The sequence below is a fragment of the Vulpes vulpes genome, chromosome 7 (assembly GCF_048418805.1).
Source record: "Vulpes vulpes isolate BD-2025 chromosome 7, VulVul3, whole genome shotgun sequence".
Lineage (NCBI taxonomy): Eukaryota > Metazoa > Chordata > Mammalia > Carnivora > Canidae > Vulpes > Vulpes vulpes.
In genome coordinates, this window is record NC_132786.1 from 45,566,102 (window position 1) to 45,584,129 (window position 18,028).

General features: G+C 35.8%; 2 protein-coding genes across 51 annotated transcripts in view; one reads left to right on the forward strand and one right to left on the reverse strand.

Moving 5' to 3' along the window:
• The window catches only part of PCM1 (pericentriolar material 1), an 80,330-nt gene that overhangs the window by 22,618 nt on the left and 39,684 nt on the right, over positions 1-18,028 (forward strand). For 30 of the 50 annotated variants that reach the window (XM_072763689.1, XM_072763662.1, XM_072763644.1 and 27 more), the window contains 15 exons: positions 1,859-1,968; positions 2,709-2,925; positions 5,079-5,280; positions 6,855-7,028; positions 7,538-7,695; positions 7,795-8,024; positions 9,371-9,525; positions 9,673-9,802; positions 10,961-11,101; positions 11,616-11,806; positions 13,438-13,641; positions 14,964-15,183; positions 15,285-15,430; positions 15,949-16,139; positions 17,410-17,581. In XM_072763689.1, coding sequence (XP_072619790.1) covers positions 1,859-1,968; positions 2,709-2,925; positions 5,079-5,280; positions 6,855-7,028; positions 7,538-7,695; positions 7,795-8,024; positions 9,371-9,525; positions 9,673-9,802; positions 10,961-11,101; positions 11,616-11,806; positions 13,438-13,641; positions 14,964-15,183; positions 15,285-15,430; positions 15,949-16,139; positions 17,410-17,581 — 2,641 coding nt within the window. Of the gene's footprint in view, positions 1-1,858; positions 1,969-2,708; positions 2,926-5,078; positions 5,281-6,854; positions 7,029-7,537; positions 7,696-7,791; positions 8,025-9,370; positions 9,526-9,672; positions 9,803-10,960; positions 11,102-11,615; positions 11,807-13,437; positions 13,642-14,963; positions 15,184-15,284; positions 15,431-15,948; positions 16,140-17,409; positions 17,582-18,028 lie in introns of all 50 variants that reach the window. The other 20 variants (XM_072763649.1, XM_072763685.1, XM_025984555.2 and 17 more) reach the window with 1 other exon arrangement.
• FRG1 (FSHD region gene 1) overlaps positions 16,548-18,028 on the reverse strand; it is a 128,999-nt gene continuing 127,518 nt past the window's right edge. Inside the window, exon 10 of the transcript XR_012002594.1 lies at positions 16,548-16,558. The gene's annotated coding sequence lies outside the window, so the exon portion shown is untranslated. The remainder of the gene's footprint in view (positions 16,559-18,028) is intronic.

Sequence of the window (18,028 nt, forward strand, 5' to 3'; positions counted from 1 at the left end):
GGAACTTTATGGCTTGCAAGTAACTTACTCTTTTGTAATAATTATATAATTGTGTATCTTTAACATGTATGTGTAATATATAGAAGTGATTACATATTTTTTTCAACTCATTTTTCCATTGAAAAGTCCAGAGCTCATTAGCTTTTACATTTATATTTAGGAAATAGATAATTTAGAATAAAATATTTAAACAATGATTAATACTAGTTAATGGCTAATGACTTACCTTTTAAATATTTTAAATATTTTCCAAGATCTAGATTTCAGAGATTTGCCTGAGGTGGTGATGTTATTTGAAATACTTAGGTTTACATCATCTCATTTTGATTATCACAAAATTGTAGATTAGTCATCAGAGTTTTTTCTCTTAGTCTTATTTTGTAGAGAAGGAGCTCTAACACAGAGTTTGTGACTTGCCTGTACTAATATGAAATATTAGAAAGGTCAGATTTCTTGAATTCTAGGTTAGAGGTTGTCTTTTTCTGAATATATGAACCTTTCCTTTTTCTTTGAAGTTAATGAGGCAGGCACCAGGAGAATGAACAAGAGTTTAAGATTAAATTTGTTTTTTATATTATTTCAAAAAGAATTTTAGGTTAGTAATTTTGAAATATTTTCTCTTGTATTTATGAGATTTCTTGTAAAAAAACTAGAATGATAGTATTTAATCTTCTTGTATGTAAGCAAGGCAAAATAATAGTCATGGGAGAGTTCTTTACTGAATTAGCAATGTTTTAGTTATCTACACTGGAATTTATTTCTTTTCAAAGTAGAGTTTGCACTAGATACTTGGGATTCTGTTTAGCCCTGTAATTCTAACTTCTTATTGAAAAGGCTAATATGTTTCTTTAAAACAGAAGGTATTGGGGGATCCCTGGGTGGTTCAGTGGTTTGGCGCCTGCCTTTGGCCCCAGGCATGATCCTGAAGTCCCAGGATCGAGTCCCACATGAGGCTTCTGCATGGAGCCTGCTTCTCCTCTGTGTCTCTGCCTCTCTTTCTCTCTCTCTCTGTCTCTCAAGAATAAATAAAATCTTAAAAAAATAAAATAAAACAATTTATAGCCAGTGTCTGTTTTAGAACTGGAAAGGATAAGCAAGGGTTGGTTGGGTAGTAGAGCAGTAACCATTATCAAAATTGTGTTCAGAATACTGCCTCAGGCATACTGCCATAGGAAGATAAAGACTATGGTCTTGTAGTATGAGTTGTATCATATGCAGCTACTTAGTAAATTATCTGTTCTGCAAAGGTCAGCAAGCTGTGGCCAGCTGGATTTGGCCCACTGTGTAAAATAAAGTTTTATGGCATATATCCATGCTTGTTTGTTTATATATTTGTGGTTGCTTTTTCCCTGCAATAGCAGAGTTGGGTAGTTGGGACAAAAACTGTATTTCCACAAAGCCTAACACATGTACTATCTGAATCTTTAGGAAAAGTTTGCCAGCCCCTGTCTTGATTCTGTTGGGAGAAGTAAGGATTGAGACCTGTCAGTATCAGCTGTGTTTTTTCAGATTAACCACTCTCCTTGCCACTCCCCTCACCCAGTATGATAGGCCTGTCCTCTCCGGGCTCCATTGAGTCACTATTCTTAATTGGATGGGACAGAAAAAGACAAACCACTATATCAGAGTTTTCTTTGTCTCTGTTTTCAGATTAGATGGAAATTTCTATTAAAATGATTGCTTGGGAGGTAAATCTGTGTTAGTTTTAAATTATTAGGTAATTTAGTTTTAAATTATTAGGTAAGATTTTTTTTTATTCATTTTTATCCCTCTAGAATTTATTTTTAGCTTCACAGAAATTGAAAAGATCTGTTGATTTTTTTTTTTTGCTTTAATGAATGGTTAATTTTCTTTCCAGTTGTAACAGAAACTACAGGTAGCGTATCTGGAGTTAGTATCACCTCTGAACTAAATGAAGAATTGAATGATTTAATTCAGCGTTTTCATAATCAGCTTCGTGATTCTCAGGTAATTTATTTTTAGTGTAGCTGAGTTTAAAATCATAGTAATTAAACCAGTGGTTCCCAAACTTCACTAAGCATAAATATCACTTGGCATTTTGTTTTGTTTAAAAAAAAAAAAGAAGAAAAGGTAGTTTTCTGATCAGTGGGATCCCCTCACCCCCAAAAGTATGTATGATTCATATATTTGAGGTGGGCTTCCCCACCGTGGGATTCCACTGCTGGCAGTGTGGGGACTACAGTTGGAGAAACACTAAATCAGAGGAAAATCTACTTTGAATGGAGTGATGAGTGAAACTTTCTTTTTGTGTGCTACTAGATAATATGTTCTTTTTCCCTCTCAGTGATTCTGTATGGTTATCTTAACCTCTAAAGCTTAGGTTATATTTGAATATCTGTCCTTAAACATTTTACTAACAATTTTGGAGAAAGTTCTTAAGTTTAATTTCAGAATGTATGACAATGTATGACATTTTTAGCACTTAATTTAGATCCAGATAGTAATTCAGTCTAGTGAATTCAAGACCACTATGTAGTTATGTGTGTCCATAGAACCATATATATGTTATAGTGGCACATTAGGAAATAGTGTGTAACTTTGGAATTGGAAAGGCATATGCTTACCCACCAGCACAACCTAGACAAATATTTACTGCTTTTTATGGAGAGTATTAATGTGTTTTAAAAGGAGAATGAAACCTTTAATTACTTTGATGGTCTTCGTCTTCTTTTTTTATTTTAAATAAGCCTCCAACTGTTCCAGACAATAGAAGACAAGCAGAAAGTCTTTCATTAACTAGGGAGGTATCCCAGAGCAGGAATCCATCAGTTTCAGAACACTTACCTGATGAGAAAGTACAACTGTTTAGCAAAATGAGAGTATTACAGGAAAAGAAACAAAAAATGGACAAACTACTTGGAGAACTTCATACACTTCGAGATCAACATCTGAACAATTCATCATGTAAGTAAATCTGGCTCTGCAATATTAGGTAGAGGACACATGATTATGTACTGGCATGCAGTAGTTATTTAGTAAATATGTCATGAATGAATGAACTAGTTCCTCAAGAAAATTACAGTATTTGAGGGGAGATAGGACTTGCATGGGGAAAGTTTTTAAGTAACATGGCAATAAGTAACACGGCAATATATATGATAAATAACCAAATAGATGGTAGATCTGTTCTATAATTCAGTAAAGGGAAAGAATAAAGTTAGGCCTTAGAAACTAGGTAGGATTTTAATTTAGGGGAAAGAAAAAGAGAAGGTAAACTATTAGATACTTGAACATATATTACTGAATTTTTTACTATATTCAAATTTTCCCTTAAAGGAAAAATTAATCCAAATTTGTACTTGGATTTAAAAACTCTGAAACAGATTTAGAAAGTAATTATACAAAAAGGAGACATGAAAAACGTATATAGTACATACAGTTTAGTGCAGAAAATTTGTAACTTCTATAGTTTATAACTTGTAGACTATATAAAAAGTTTACAACTTTTTTTGCGGTATATAAATAATCATCTTAGGAGGGGTAGGAAAAGCAAGGTCCTACTAGTTATGCTTTAGGAACTACCTTTCCTGCCTCACAGATATTTTACTTGCCTCTGTCTGATTCAAATCCAGTTACTGTTCCTCAGTTACTGTTTTCACACCTTCTCAAGCCGGGTCCCTGCCTCTTACACAAACAGTAATAGGAACTCTAGTATGGGAAACTGATCTGTAGTCAACCTTAGCTGGTCATTATTCTTCAACATGCCAGCTGTCTTATTAAAGAAAAGACAAGGGATAACTGGATGCCTGGTGGCTCAGAGGTTGAGTGCCTGTCTTGGGTGTGACCCTGGGGACCCAGGATTGAGTCCCTCATCGGGCTTCCTGCATGGAAGCCTGCTTCTCCCTCCACCTGTGTCTCTGCCTCTCACTCTCTCTCTCTGTCTCTCATGAATAAATAAATAAAATCTTTAAAAAATATATTTAAAAAAAAAAAAAGACAAGGGATACCAAAAACCTCTCTGGAGTCCCTGTTCCTTGTTCTTTATTCCTCTCCTGTTTCTTTGCTGTCCCCTCGAAAAACCTTAATAATTCTGCCTAAAACATGATCCTTTCTTTTCCCAGACCTCTGCTAGTCTCTCCTCTAGAATATAATCTAATCCCAGTGCTTATTTTATACAGATGGACACAGCTAAGAAAAACTTAATACTCCAAAATTGTACTCAAGGCCCTGTGGTCAGTTTTATATACATAAAAAAGTAGCACTCTGCCTACTGATGACTCTAAAAAAAAGGTCTTTTCAGCAGCAAAAGGTATAACAGTCAGGAATAGAGCAAAGAGACTGCTGGAAACCAGTTGTAGCAATTGATAATATGAGCAACAAATAATTATAGTTGTCCCTCTGAGAAAGACAGAAATGACATAGTTTTAAAGTGATGGAGAAGTGCAAAGATTTTTTATCATCATTCATTGCCTTAAAGGTATGAGATATCTTTGATCCATGTGGACAGAAAAGTAATTAACAGAGTTCAAGGACTGTAGAAGATGAGCCATCATCTAATTAGAAGGTTTTATTGTTGAGTTGTATTTTTTGGTATGAATTTACTACAGTCACTTTAACAGTTTTATCTTTTGGAGCACGGAAAATTTCATCCTGGAGACCAGATATAATTACTCTGAGCTGTGGATTTGGAACACTCTTAGGGACATAATCTGATAGGGTTGTAAAGATTTGTAGATGGGGTGCTGAACATCCTACACATTTGCCCTGTATAACTTAACCTAGAATCAGGTTTATCAGAGGAATATGTTGGTCACTTTTTAAGTTGGAATGTAATAGTTCTTGTCAATTTCCACCTTGTCGTTCCTTTTTTTTTTTTTTTTTTTTTTTCTGTTTTAAATGTTTTTGTTGAACAAGCGGCCTGGCTATTATGTCCTTAAGTTTCTGAAATTTAAAGCTACAGAATTTAAGATGTTAATGGTTTTTACTTTTTAGTTTTAGATATAAGCAAGCTGCATGAATATTTTTTTGTGTGTGTGTGTGAATATTTTTTGATGCCATATTTGTTTACTTACATTACCTGGTCTAGTCTAATTTTTTTTTTTTTTTTTTTTTTGTAGTTGTGCCTTCTTCAGCTTCTCCACAAAGAAGTGTGGATCAGAGAAGTACAACTTCAGCGCCCTCTGCTCCTATAGGCTTAGCACCAGTTGTCAATGGAGAATCCAACAGCTTCACATCATCTGTTCCTTATCCTGTTGCTTCTCTAGTTTCTCAGAATGAGAGTGAAAACGAAGGACATCTAAATCCAACTGAAAAACTCCAGTAAAACCTTTTTACAAACATTGTTTACATAGAATAGAATTGAATAATGGGGATAAATTATGGCTTTTTTTTGTTGAAAATTCTGGAAAAACCGAATTTACATAATATACATACTCTTTTTTTAAAAGATTTTATTTATTTATTTATGAGAGACAGAGCGCGAGACCAGACACAGGCAGAGGGAGAAGCAAGCTCCATGCTAGGAGCCTGATGTGGGACTCGATCCCTGGACCCTAGATCATGCCCTGAGCCTAAGGCAGACACGCAACTGCTGAGCTATCCAGGTGTCCCAAATGATAAATATTCTTGAAGAGGTGGTAGAAGAGTGAGTGTATATGTGTGTGTGTGTGACCTATATTCTTTGAGCTGTCCAAGAGAAATCTGACATTGTAATACAGGTAATTTTTGTGAGCTAATGCCTTCCCATTTTCTAGCTAAAAGATTAGAAATAGGGCAGCTCAGGTGGCTCAGCGGTCTAGCACTGCCTTCAGCCCAGGGTGTGATCCTGGAGACCCAGGATCGAGTCCCTCACGGGCTCCCTGCATGGAGCCTGCTTCTCCCTCTGCCTGTGTCTCTGTCTCTGTCTCTCTCTCTCTCTCTCTCTGTGTCTCTTGTGAATAAATGAATAAAATCTTTAAGAAAAAAAAAAAGATTAGAAATAGCTGGGATTGCAACAAAAGATTTTTATATTCAAATGATTCTAAATTCAGAGCCCAGGCTTAGAGTCAGAAAGCCTTGAAATTTTATCTCACAAGGCTCTGTGACCATGAACAAATAACTTATCCTCACTAAGCCTCTTGTTTCTTCATCTGCAAAATGGGAATAATAATATACCTGTTCATACAGGTGTTTGACAGATTAAAAAACATTGGCAAAAAAAAAAACCAAAAAAACATTGGCATATTTTCTGACACTTAATGGAAACTCAACAAACTTAATATTTTGCGTAAGCATGTTATACACTTTATAGATCTCTATATGTTATAAACAGGAATCTTCTATAAAGGCCTAATAATGTTTGCATCCCTGATTTGCCTGAGATAGTATTTAAATTGGATATTTAGTACTTCACTATTTATTAAGAAACCAAGTCTGCTTCAAATAACCTCTTGAAACTTTTTTTTTTTTTTTTTTTATGCTTTTGTTCCTGATAGGACATAAGAAAATAGGGATGCTTGGGTGGCTCAGCAGTTGAGTGTCTACCTTCAGCTCAGGGCATGATCCTGGGATCCAGGATTGAATCCCACATCAAGCTCCCTGCAAGGAGCCTGCTTCTCCCTCTGCCTATGTCTCTGCCTCTCTCTCTCTCTGTCTCTTATGAATAAATAAATAGATAGCTCTGCCTATGTCTCTGCTTCTCACTCTGTCTCTCTTATGAATAAATTAATAGTCATAAGAAAATAGAGTGATGAGTAAGCTCTATCCTTGAAATTAAATTCATTACTTTGTAGTCACACCCCCTGGGTATTTGACTAGGTCTGGATTTTGTCTCTGCTGGCTGTTCTTATATGGAAATACTGCATACTTTATTTTGCTAAAATGGGTCTTATATATACATTTTTGTTGTTTATCAGGAAGTTAAATGAAGTTCGAAAGAGATTGAATGAACTAAGAGAACTAGTTCATTATTACGAACAAACATCAGATATGATGACAGATGCTGTAAATGAAAACACAAAAGATGAAGAAACTGAAGAGTCAGAATATGATTCTGAACATGAAAACTCTGAACCTGTTACTAACATTCGGTAAGAACTTAAAGTTTGTTTTTTGTAACATGTTTTTCCTAACTGAATGCTTCTAACATGGAACCAAAAAACCTCAATAAAGTGGTACTTCCTTTTTATTTAAGCTTTTCTCTTGTAAGTCTGCTTAAGTCTCCTGTTTTGGCCAGTGTAATCTTACTTGCCCTGTAAAGAAAAACAAATAGAGAAGCACTAAGTATAGTAGGTTAGTAAATTTGCTGTTTGTTAGATCAAATGCAAGTAAATCATAAAGAAGTATCTAACTTAACATTTTCCCTCCTCTTTATTTTTAGGTATAATTTTGATTATTTTGGGTATTTTTCTTCTTAAATTTCTAAATAGCAGACGTTTATGGAACGCAAGAGCCGATTATTCAGAATATGAATTTAAATGGAAAAATAGCCAATGATGTTCATAGTTTGTGATTATTTTATCAGCAGTTTTAAAACTTTGATTTTCTTTTTTCTTCTTTTTTTACCTTAAGTAACTTCAGGCTGTTTCCTTTCTTTTAGAAATCCTCAAGTAGCTGCCACTTGGAATGAAGTAAATAGTAATTCTAATGCACAGTGTGTTTCTAATAATAGAGAGGGGAGATCAGTTAATTCTAATTGTGAAATTAACAACAGGTCTGCTGCCAACATAAGGACTCTGAACATGCCTCCTTCTTTAGGTATGATTGACTATTGATAGTTTTTTTGAAGTGGATTTTCTTTCTTAATACTCTCAAGTTTATTAAAGTCTTGATTTCATTGACACATGCTTTCAGCAGATTGTCACTATAATAGAGGAGAACAGGGGATTCATGGTGCACAAGGTGAAGACGATGAGGAAGAAGAAGAAGCAGAAGATGAAGGAGTCAGTGGGGCTTCATTAACTAGTCATAGGAGCAGTCTGGTTGATGAGGCTGCAGAAGACGCTGAATTTGAACAGAAGATCAATAGACTTATGGCTGCCAAACAGAAATTAAGACAGTTACAAGATCTTGTTGCTATGGTACAGGTAAATACTGCTTGATTTTTTTCAAAAAAATGGGGTAAAACAGTAAGTCTTGAGTCACTTACTTTCTTCTTTTAGTGTTGGAGTTGATATACAGTTATTCAGGTACCTTCTCACTGGCTCTGAAACATCAGGCAGTTTTGTTTTGTATTTTTTCTTGTACTTTTAATTTTTCCACTTTTTCTTATGTGAAAAGGCCTAATGATGCAGCTTCTCTATTATTGTAGTCCAATTCAGTTTCTTTCTAATCTTCTTATCCATACTAGGAATGAATTAGGTTAGTTTTTAGATGAGTAAGAAGACCAAATAACACCATCTATAAACTTAAAATTGCCTAGTCAGTTTTATAATTGAGTCTGCTCTAACTCTGTAAGGTTTTATTAGCATGATATTTCCAAAGGCTAAAGTTTCAGTTGAGGTACTCAGAGAAAACATGAATAAATATAAAATTATGTAGAGTTAAATGTTTTTTTAAAAAATACAATAGTTTTATCCAACAACCTTCCACCTCCCTTAGGATAAGTTCATTGATTTTAACAGATGTAGACCTATCCTTAGGAAGCTAAGAACTTGAGTTGTTTTTCCAATAATCATGACATATATTTTCATTAGTTTTTGTATTATGAGCCATTGTCACTGGTTAGGCAAATTAAAGACCAAACTGAGAATAGAAAATTTAGCAAGTGACAAAATATAGCAAGTGACAAAATTAAGCAAGTAAAAATTAAGCAAGTGACAGTGGATATGATTATTTGGAATAATAAATCTAAAGGTTACATTTTAAGGGGTGCCTAAGTAGATCAATTGGTTAAGCATCAACTCTTGGTTTCGGCTCCAATCGTGATTTCTGTTGTGAGATCGAACCCTGCCTTGGGCTCTGTGCTTAGTGCAGAGTCTGCTTAAGATAGTCTTCCCTCTCCTTCTACTCCTCCCTCAACTCATATGTTTTCTCTCTTTCTCGCATAAACAAATAAAATTTTTTTAAAAAGTTACATTCTAAGAAAAATTTAGTATCAAGAGTTCCCAGCTCTCATGGTATGCTTCTGTTCTTTTTCATATTCTCTATGAATCTGTTCTTTGATACCTCAGTATCTGATCAAGATAAAAGGCAATTTAACATTTGTCATTAGTGGTAATTGGCAGCTCAGATTATAAATATACCCTTTTTTTGTTTTAGTACTTTTCCTGCCATTGGTAGTGGATGAACTTCAGTGTCCTCTAAAAAATCATTTACTTAATCTACTGCTTTAATATTTATGTTCTATAAATTTTACAAAATAGTGGTATTTAAGGTATGAATCAGATAATGTCAGATTTCCAGATTATTTTAATTTAATGATGCTTTTTAGGATGATGATGCAGCAGATCATGGAGTTATCTCTGCCAATACTTCAAATTTGGATGATTTTTACCCAGCAGAAGAAGACAACAAACAAAGTGCAAATAATACTAGAGGAAATGCCAGTAAAGCACAGAAAGATGCTGGAATAAATGAGAAGGCAAGGTATGTTAAGCTCATTGGCATAATTTAATAAAAATTTAGTGCTTATTATAGGGAAGGTACTTACTTGGCTAGATACTGTATTAGGTCATGCTTAATGCTACCATCAGATTTATTGGAGCTGAAAATGTAATATCAATTTAACTATAGAGAGAAGTTTTATGAGGCTAAACTACAGCAGCAACAGAGAGAGCTCAGACAATTGCAGGAAGAAAGAAAGAAACTGATTGAGATTCAAGAGAAAATTCAAGCATTACAGAAGGCATGCCCTGACTTACAGGTAATTAGGAACTTTCTTTCCATTTGTCTGAAAAAAAGATGTTTAAAAGCTAATGTCATTGGAAAGTACTCTTCTCTTTTCTAGTGTTGAGGTGACACATTTATATCACTATTATGATTAATGAAATGTGTTAGGGATATACATTTATTACTATGAAAGCACATAGGAATTGACTGATTACTTCTATTTTTTCACTTGTTGGGCTAGCTACTTTATATTCAGAACATGAGTATTCATAACTAATATATTAAAATATTCTGTTTGCAGCTTTGCATTTAAGGGAATAGCATTTCTGTCTTTTATTGGCCTAAAATTGCATAATAAAGCTCTTAAACCATCATGAATTATCTAAGGAAATTAATTTAAATATTTGTACTTTGCTTATCAAATAATACCCTTTGAGAGTGGACAGAGAATGAGTAAGTTTTGACCATGTCAGGTAATCAGGAGTAGGAGTAAGGTTAACACAGGACACGAACACCAGTTTCTTTTGAGATTTTTCTTAAAATGTTTGGTTAGCTTGGGATCCCTGGGTGGCGCAGCGGTTTAGTGCCTGCCTTTGGCCCAGGGCGCGATCCTGGAGACCCGGGATCGAGTCCCACGTCGGGCTCCTGGTGCATGGAGCCTGCTTCTCCCTCTGCCTGTGTCTCTGCCTCTCTCTCTCTGTGTGTGTGACTATCATAAATAAATTAAAAAAAAAAAAAAAGAAAAAGAAAAACGTTTGGTTAGCTTTATTACTGTCAGGTTTTATTTTCAAAGAAAGGGAAACACATTAAATGATGTTTCTCTGTAACGAGTTTTTTCTTTCTAGACTCTTCATCTTTTCTACTTTAGTCCTTTTCCCTTCTCCCTAGTCTAACATCTGGAAGAATATATATGAGAGTTGGGTTGAGTATATAAAAATCTGCACAGTAGCATTTTATCCCTCTTGTCTCTGCCACTTCTGAGGTGTAGCTGCTACTCATCCACTTTACCCTCTCTTTTCATCTGTTTGTTATGTCAGGCTTTCTTTGGATCATGATAGTAATTGAGGTCTGATAGTAACAAATTAAATTTGGTATCAGAGCCCCAGGAAAATGGTAAAATAACTACATTTATGAAATTAAATTAACAATTGCTTTAATTCCTCATAATAGTTTTTTACTAATCCTTTTTTAGCTGTCAGCCACTAGTGCGGGTAATTGTCCCACAAAAAAATATATCCCAGCTGTTACTTCAACCCCAGTTGTTAATGGGAATGAAACCAGTACAAGCAAATCTGCTTTTGAGCCTGCAGATCCTTCAGGAGTGGATAATGAGGTATTGTATATTATTGTATCTGTTGTTCCCAAGTCTTTAATCACGTCTTGAAGGAAAAACTGAGTATCTGTGAAAGATGATTTCAAGTGCAGCTTGTTTTGTGTCTTTTAGTTGGGAGGAAATAATTGTTTCAAAAAAGTAATTAAGTTGGGATCTTTTCAAAATAATTTCAAAATTATTAGCAAATATTTGGCAGAATTGTATTTCAGGAATAGCTGCAGCAAACCGTAATCATTTTAGTTAGAAAGACCTATTCTCTTTGGCCTTTTATTTATATGTGATTTGTAGATAGGACTTTCTCCAAATAGTTGATGAAGTATATTTGACTACTACTTGCTTTTATTAGAATTAATACCTCATTTTTTCTTACGCATCACAAAAATAATATTTTAACCATGGGATTTCTTAGTGTAAAAAGCATAGAGTGAAAATAGAAGTCTTTGTCTTTTATTCTTTAAGGCTAAGACAAATCCAGATATTCGTACTAACTTGACTCTGATTTTTAAAATAATAGCTGTGGTCAGAAATGCGAAGACATGAGATGTTAAGGGAAGAGCTACGGCAGAGAAGAAAGCAGCTTGAAGCACTGATGGCTGAACATCAGAGGAGGCAAGGTCTAGCTGAAACTACATCCCCTGTGGCTGTGTCATTGAGAAGTGATGGATCTGAGAACCTGTGTACGCCTCAACAGAGTAGAACAGAAAAGTAAGAGAAGTGTTTAAATCTTCTTTTAATACCACCTACCTGGGGTGCCTGGGTGGCTCAGTGATTGAGTGTCTTTCTTTGGTTTAGGTCATGATCCCGGGGTTCTGGGATCAAGTCCCACATTGATTCTCCCTCTGCCTAGATCTCTGCCTCTGTCTCTCTCTGTCTCTCATGAATAAATAAATAAAATCTTAAAAAAGAAAAACAAAACCACCTACCTAAGGCATGTGAGGTGGTGAGCAGGCAGCTTCATTTCTCCTCTTAGCACAAATCTGCTCTTTCCAGTGAGGCTAATGCTTAAGCATCACCTTAGTGACTCAGTTTAACTAAATCCAGCTCTTTTCTGACTTCTCAAGGCACTTGATCAAATAGGTGATAATAGGTTTTTTTGAGCGTATAAACCTTATTTTCTTAGTTAAGTTTTACGCTTATAAAAGTGAAACACTTGTTACTTAGTAGTACCCAACAGGCCAGAAATAAGCACATTTTTACTTAAATGAGGAATCTCCTGTTTGTAAATTTCCTAAGGATTAAGAAATTTAGTTTTGGGGCATCTGGGTGTCTCAGTTGGTTAAGCATCTGACTCTTGATATCAGCTCAGGTTATGGTCTTGGGTCATGAAGTTGAGCCCTGCATTGGGCTCCACACTCCGTGGAGCTTAAGAGTATCTCTCTCCTTCTGCTACCCACTCCCTCGCATGCTTGCTCACTCACTCTCTCAAAAATTAAGAAAATAAAAAGTAATGCTTTAAAAAATGTAATTTTTAGAATTTTCACTTGAAATTTCCTATTTAGAATATATCTAAAAAATTAGCCATCTGTAAGGTTGGTTAATTACTTACCTATATGGGAATATTCAGAGATAACATTTTGAAATGCAAATTTGTTGTGACTGTACCTTTTGGTATCCTCTAGTAGCATTTCTGGGACATTGCACAAACCTCTTTTCCTCATGGAAGAGCTTATTCTGTTTTGAAGTCTCAAACAGACTTTATCAAATTATATCATAGTATTTTTTTTCTCTTCTGAGTACCACACATCTGAACTTTAGAAAAGTTCTTTGGATAGTTTTGATAAGCATCTATGTTTGGGAACCATGGCTCTAGAATTGTGCTTTCCAGTGTGGCAGCCACCATACCTATATGTACTTGTTCATATTATAATTAAATAAAATTAATAACTCACTTTCTCAGTCCCACTAGCCACATTTTAAGGGCTCGTTAGCCATGTGTACCTAGTGGTTACTATATTGGATACACATATATAGGTCATTATTACTATTGCAGAAAGTTCTTTGGACAGCTCTGATCTAGAAAACTGTTGCTCAAGAAGTTAAAAATTGTGAAGGGGTTTAGTTTAGGAAAAAAATTCTAGGGGATACACTTATAACTTATTTGAAGAATTGTTTTGTGGAAGGCACAGTAAACATATTCTGTGTATTAGCAGTGGAGAGAGTGGAGAGAGTGGAGAGAACCACCCACCTTGGTACTATAATTAAGTGAAATTTTATACAGGCACACAAGTTTCATATGCATACATGCATACATGATACAATGACTGGCACATAGTAGATGGTAAAGTATTTAGCTGATCTCCAAAATGATCTCTTACTTTTTGGCTCTTAATCTCTAGAACCATGGCAACATGGGGAGGTTCTACCCAGTGTGCACTAGATGAAGAAGGAGATGAAGATGGTTACCTTTCTGAAGGAGTTGTTCGGACAGATGAAGAGGAGGAAGAAGAAGAGCAAGATGCAAGTTCGAATGATAACTTTTCTATGTATCCTCCTAACAGTGCGAATCATAACTCTTACAACATAAAAGAAACTAAGAACAGGTTAGTTTCACTGTCTTAACTTTTTCTTGGATTCCTGAAGTCTCAGGTCTTTGTGACACTAAGCACTTCTCTGATTCTCTGAACCAGCCGGGTATCATAAATTCAGTTCAATTCTGATACTAACTACTTGGAGTTAGGGCAGTTGCCACAAGTTAAGGGCTCAGTCCCACAAGATTGCCCTCACTTCAGTGCTAGTTGCAAGCCCCAAGTCTCCATGTGCTCATACTTCTGTCTGACTTGGCTAAAAATTTGGGGGTTCCCATGAGCCCTCTTTAAGTTTCATAATTTGCTGGAACAACTCATGAACTCTGCTTGTTATAAAGGATGCAACTCAGGAACGGCCAAATGGAAGACATGCATAGAACAAGGAATGGCTGGGGGAAGAGGGTTTTCTCTGAGTGCGCCACCTTCCCAGCACTTAAATGTGTTCAACCCAGAAGCTCTCCTAACCAGCTTGGTAAGGAGTTTTTGTAGAAGTCTGATTCCCTAGGCATTGGCCATTGACATTAAACTCGCTTTAGTGCCTCCCTCTCTTGAAGATTGAGGTGGGGCTGAAAGTTCCAACGCTGCAAATACCTGGTTGTTTTTTCTAGTGACCCATCCCCTTCATGAAGCTATCTAGGGCCTGCCAAGAGTCATGAGCATGAATTTAGCTATGGTTGAAAGGGGGCCATTATGAATATCAAAAGATACTTCTGTCTCTCAGTAGTTGCTGAGAGTTTTGGGAGCTCTGCTGGCAACTGGGAAAAGACCAAATATATTTTTAATTGTATCATGAGAGTTTTGTTAAGATCCCAGCTAGACTGGATCAAGATTCATAAGCATTGATCTTTGCTAAGCAAAGCTGTTTGGGGGAGCTAAGCAAAACTGAAAATCATAGATAATTGAAAAAGGCCTATCAACAAAATACTCATTTACATTGTTATTTCTAACAATGAAAAATGTTTCACGAACAAAAGATGGTTAAGGAGTTCCACTTGATGATGGAGTGTCTTGTGGCTAAGTTTAAAGCATGAAGAATGGAAAAATGCTTGTGATACAGTATTTTCATTTTGTAAAATATAGAATTACATGGACACTTCTGTATAAGACATAAGTAAAAAGTGGAAAAAATTAAAAATGATAATTGCACAAAGCTAGAAATCTGGAATTCCCATTCACCACCCTCTCCCCTGCCCTCCACCTCTCCCTCATTACCATAGTTTTGAAGTCCTTTGATCTTAAGAAAATACTGGTCTACGAACCATGGTAACAGGATGTATTACAGATTTAAAAAACCAACTAATCACATATAGTGACCTAATGCTTTATATCTGCGTTAGGTGGAAGAATAGTCGCCCTTTTACAGCAGATGGAAATTATCGTCCTTTAGCCAAGACAAGACAGCAGAATATCAGCATGCAACGTCAGGAAAACCTTCGTTGGATGTCAGAACTCTCTTATGTAGAGGAGAAAGAACAATGGCAAGAACAAATTAATCAGCTGAAGAAACAACTTGATTTCAGTGTCAGTATTTGTCAGACTTTGATGCAAGACCAGCAGGTAAAGTTTATTATGAAAGTAAATTTTTTACATCTTGTTTTTGAAGCAGTGCCCATTTTTCAAGTCATTAGTAACTACCATGACAATTCGTCTTTCCCCAGACGCTGTCTTGTCTGCTGCAAACTCTTCTCACAGGTCCTTACAGTGTTATGCCCAGCAATGTTGCTTCTCCTCAAGTACACCTTATAATGCACCAGTTGAATCAGTGCTATACTCAGCTAACATGGCAACAGAATAATGTGCAAAGGTAATCTGTTTGTTAGAAGCAGTAACACTGTATAGTAAATGCTAAAACTGAGCATGTGTGTTATGGTTATTTTCTGGGAGTAAAGGGTAGAAGCAAAATGGAATATTCAAGTGTTCTCTATCTCTGAGAATTTTGTAAACAGTGATTTGCCCAATGTTTCCCTTTAATACTATAGACTTTAGTTTTTAAAAATTTTCAGTGTTCAATTTCATACTTATATTGAGTGAGCTGTATGGTATGTGAATTCTCTCTCAGTAAAGCTTTCAGTAACAAAAGTGAATGAGTTTCTTATGTTTTGCTTACTACGTGGCCGAAGTGGTAAGTGCAGTTGTTGTTCCAAAGGCCAAGTTACTGAAGAAAGTCTGCCAGATGAGTAGGTGTTTCTGGTAGTAGATATCAAGACAGTCCACCTCTTCTGCATGCTCTTGCATCACTTTTTACATGTATTTTTTCTAAAAGTATTGTACATAGAAGGCTATATAACTGATTGGAGTTACTGACTTCTTAAATATTTATAGGTTGAAACAAATGCTAAATGAACTTATGCGCCAGCAGAATCAGCACCCAGAAAAACCTGGAAGCCAGGAAAGAGGCAGTAGTGCACCACAGCCTTCTTCTCCCAGTTTATTTTGTCCTTTCAGCTTTCCATCACAGCCTGTAAATCTATTTAACCTACCCGGATTTACTAATTTTTCATCATTTGCACCAGGTAAGTGACTGAAAACTTAAGAGGAAAATAAATAAATGCAAAGTGCTTGAGAATATTGTTTGTCTATTGCGTGGATTTTTATCAGTCTCCTGGAATGGTAGGAGGTATGTGCACAGAAAGTTAACAAACCCTTCTGTGTTGATTCTTTATAGTGAAAAGGTTGAAATGGTTGCTAATGAAATTAACTAAACTACTATGAATGATTGCTTAGCCTTACACCTTTGAATTATTCAGCAACTGTTTATCAAGGAAAAAGGGAATTAACTTATCCTGGGGCTGCTGCACACGAGGCCCTGTGTAGAAGATTAGGAGATAAAAGATGATTAAAGCAGTGCTCTTCCAGAGGAGCTTCAAGTCTTGGTAGGGAGATAAATTTCTAGACTAAAGCTTAGCGTAGGCTTAGATTTAATTTTATTCAGCTTCAGCTTTTTTTCAGACTTTTTTTCTGTGTCCGGTATGTCTCAGATACTATATAAATGACTGGGATTCAGATAAGTAAAACTAACAGCTTAAAGTAATTTAGAGTCCGGGCACCTGGGTGGCTCCGTGGTTGAGCATCTGCCTTTGACTCAGGTTGTGATCCCAGGGTCCTGGGATCGAGTCCCACGTTGGGCTTCCCACAGGGAGTCTGCTTCTCCCTCTGCCTAGGTCTCTGCCTCTCTGTGTCTCTCATGAATAAATAAAATCTTAAAAAAAAAAAAAGTAATTAAGAGTCTCGTGAGGAAGCTAGGAATGTCAGTAGTGCTTAGTGGAGTGCCATGGGTGCGGTAGCTGTGGTACAAATGAGGGGAGTGGCCTCCTTTCCTTAGAGCAAAAGATTGTCAGCATGTGTCCTGTGTTGTTTGCTCCTTCCCTCACCACCCCCCCCCCCAGCATGTTATTTAAAGAATGAGTTATTCCAGTTAGTAGCTATTTAATCTTTGAGCTGATTTTCTCTGTAATAGAATTAATACCTATGTCATAGTGTTGTTCCGAGCATTAAGCAAAATAATAGGTAAATGCCTACAAGAGTGTGTGGTACTGGTAATTTGATGAATGTCGAGTACTGTTACTTCTAACTTTTAGCTCTGAAGGGGATTATTTATTTTCGTATTATCAATGCCAAAAACCTAGTGGGCTGAACTCTCTAACAGTGATTGAACAAATGAGTGTTAGTTTATATATAACAGTTATTCTGGTGGATTTGAGCTACATATCTACTTAAAACTGTCTTAATTTCGTCATAAGACCTTTAGGTACTTCTTTATTGATATCTTCTTTTATTTATTAGGTATGAATTTTAGCCCTTTATTTCCTTCTAATTTTGGAGAATTTTCTCAGAATATTTCTACACCTACTGAACACCAGCAACCATTAGCCCAGAATTCTTCAGGGAAAACAGAATATATGGCTTTTCCAAAACCTTTTGAAAGCAGTTCTTCTATTGGAGCAGAAAAACAAAGGTATTTGATTGTGAACATAATCCATGATATTCTTAAATATCACTTTTGTGATTATATCTTATATACGCAATTTGAAAACACAGGGAGGATGCTTGTTATTGTTTAGCTTGTTAGCGTTGAGAATATTAAACTGATACCTTACCAAGTGTCTTCTCAGGCATACATTTGCCACTAATCCTGTTAGAACAGTTCAGTGTTTTAGTCAGAGTGTCCGAGGTGATTGATTTTGGAGGGATAAGACCTGACACAGTGTCTTTTGCCTTGATTTGATATCTGTCCTTATGTTCACTTGAGAGCTAGAAACTAATACTACTAGATGAAGGTTGTAAGATATTTGACCTACTTTAGATTAGATCTCATCTCCTCCCCAATATCTCAACTATTATAGGTAGATTCCCTGAATTAAATGGCAGGAGATAACAAGAGGTCAGATGAAACATTGTAGTC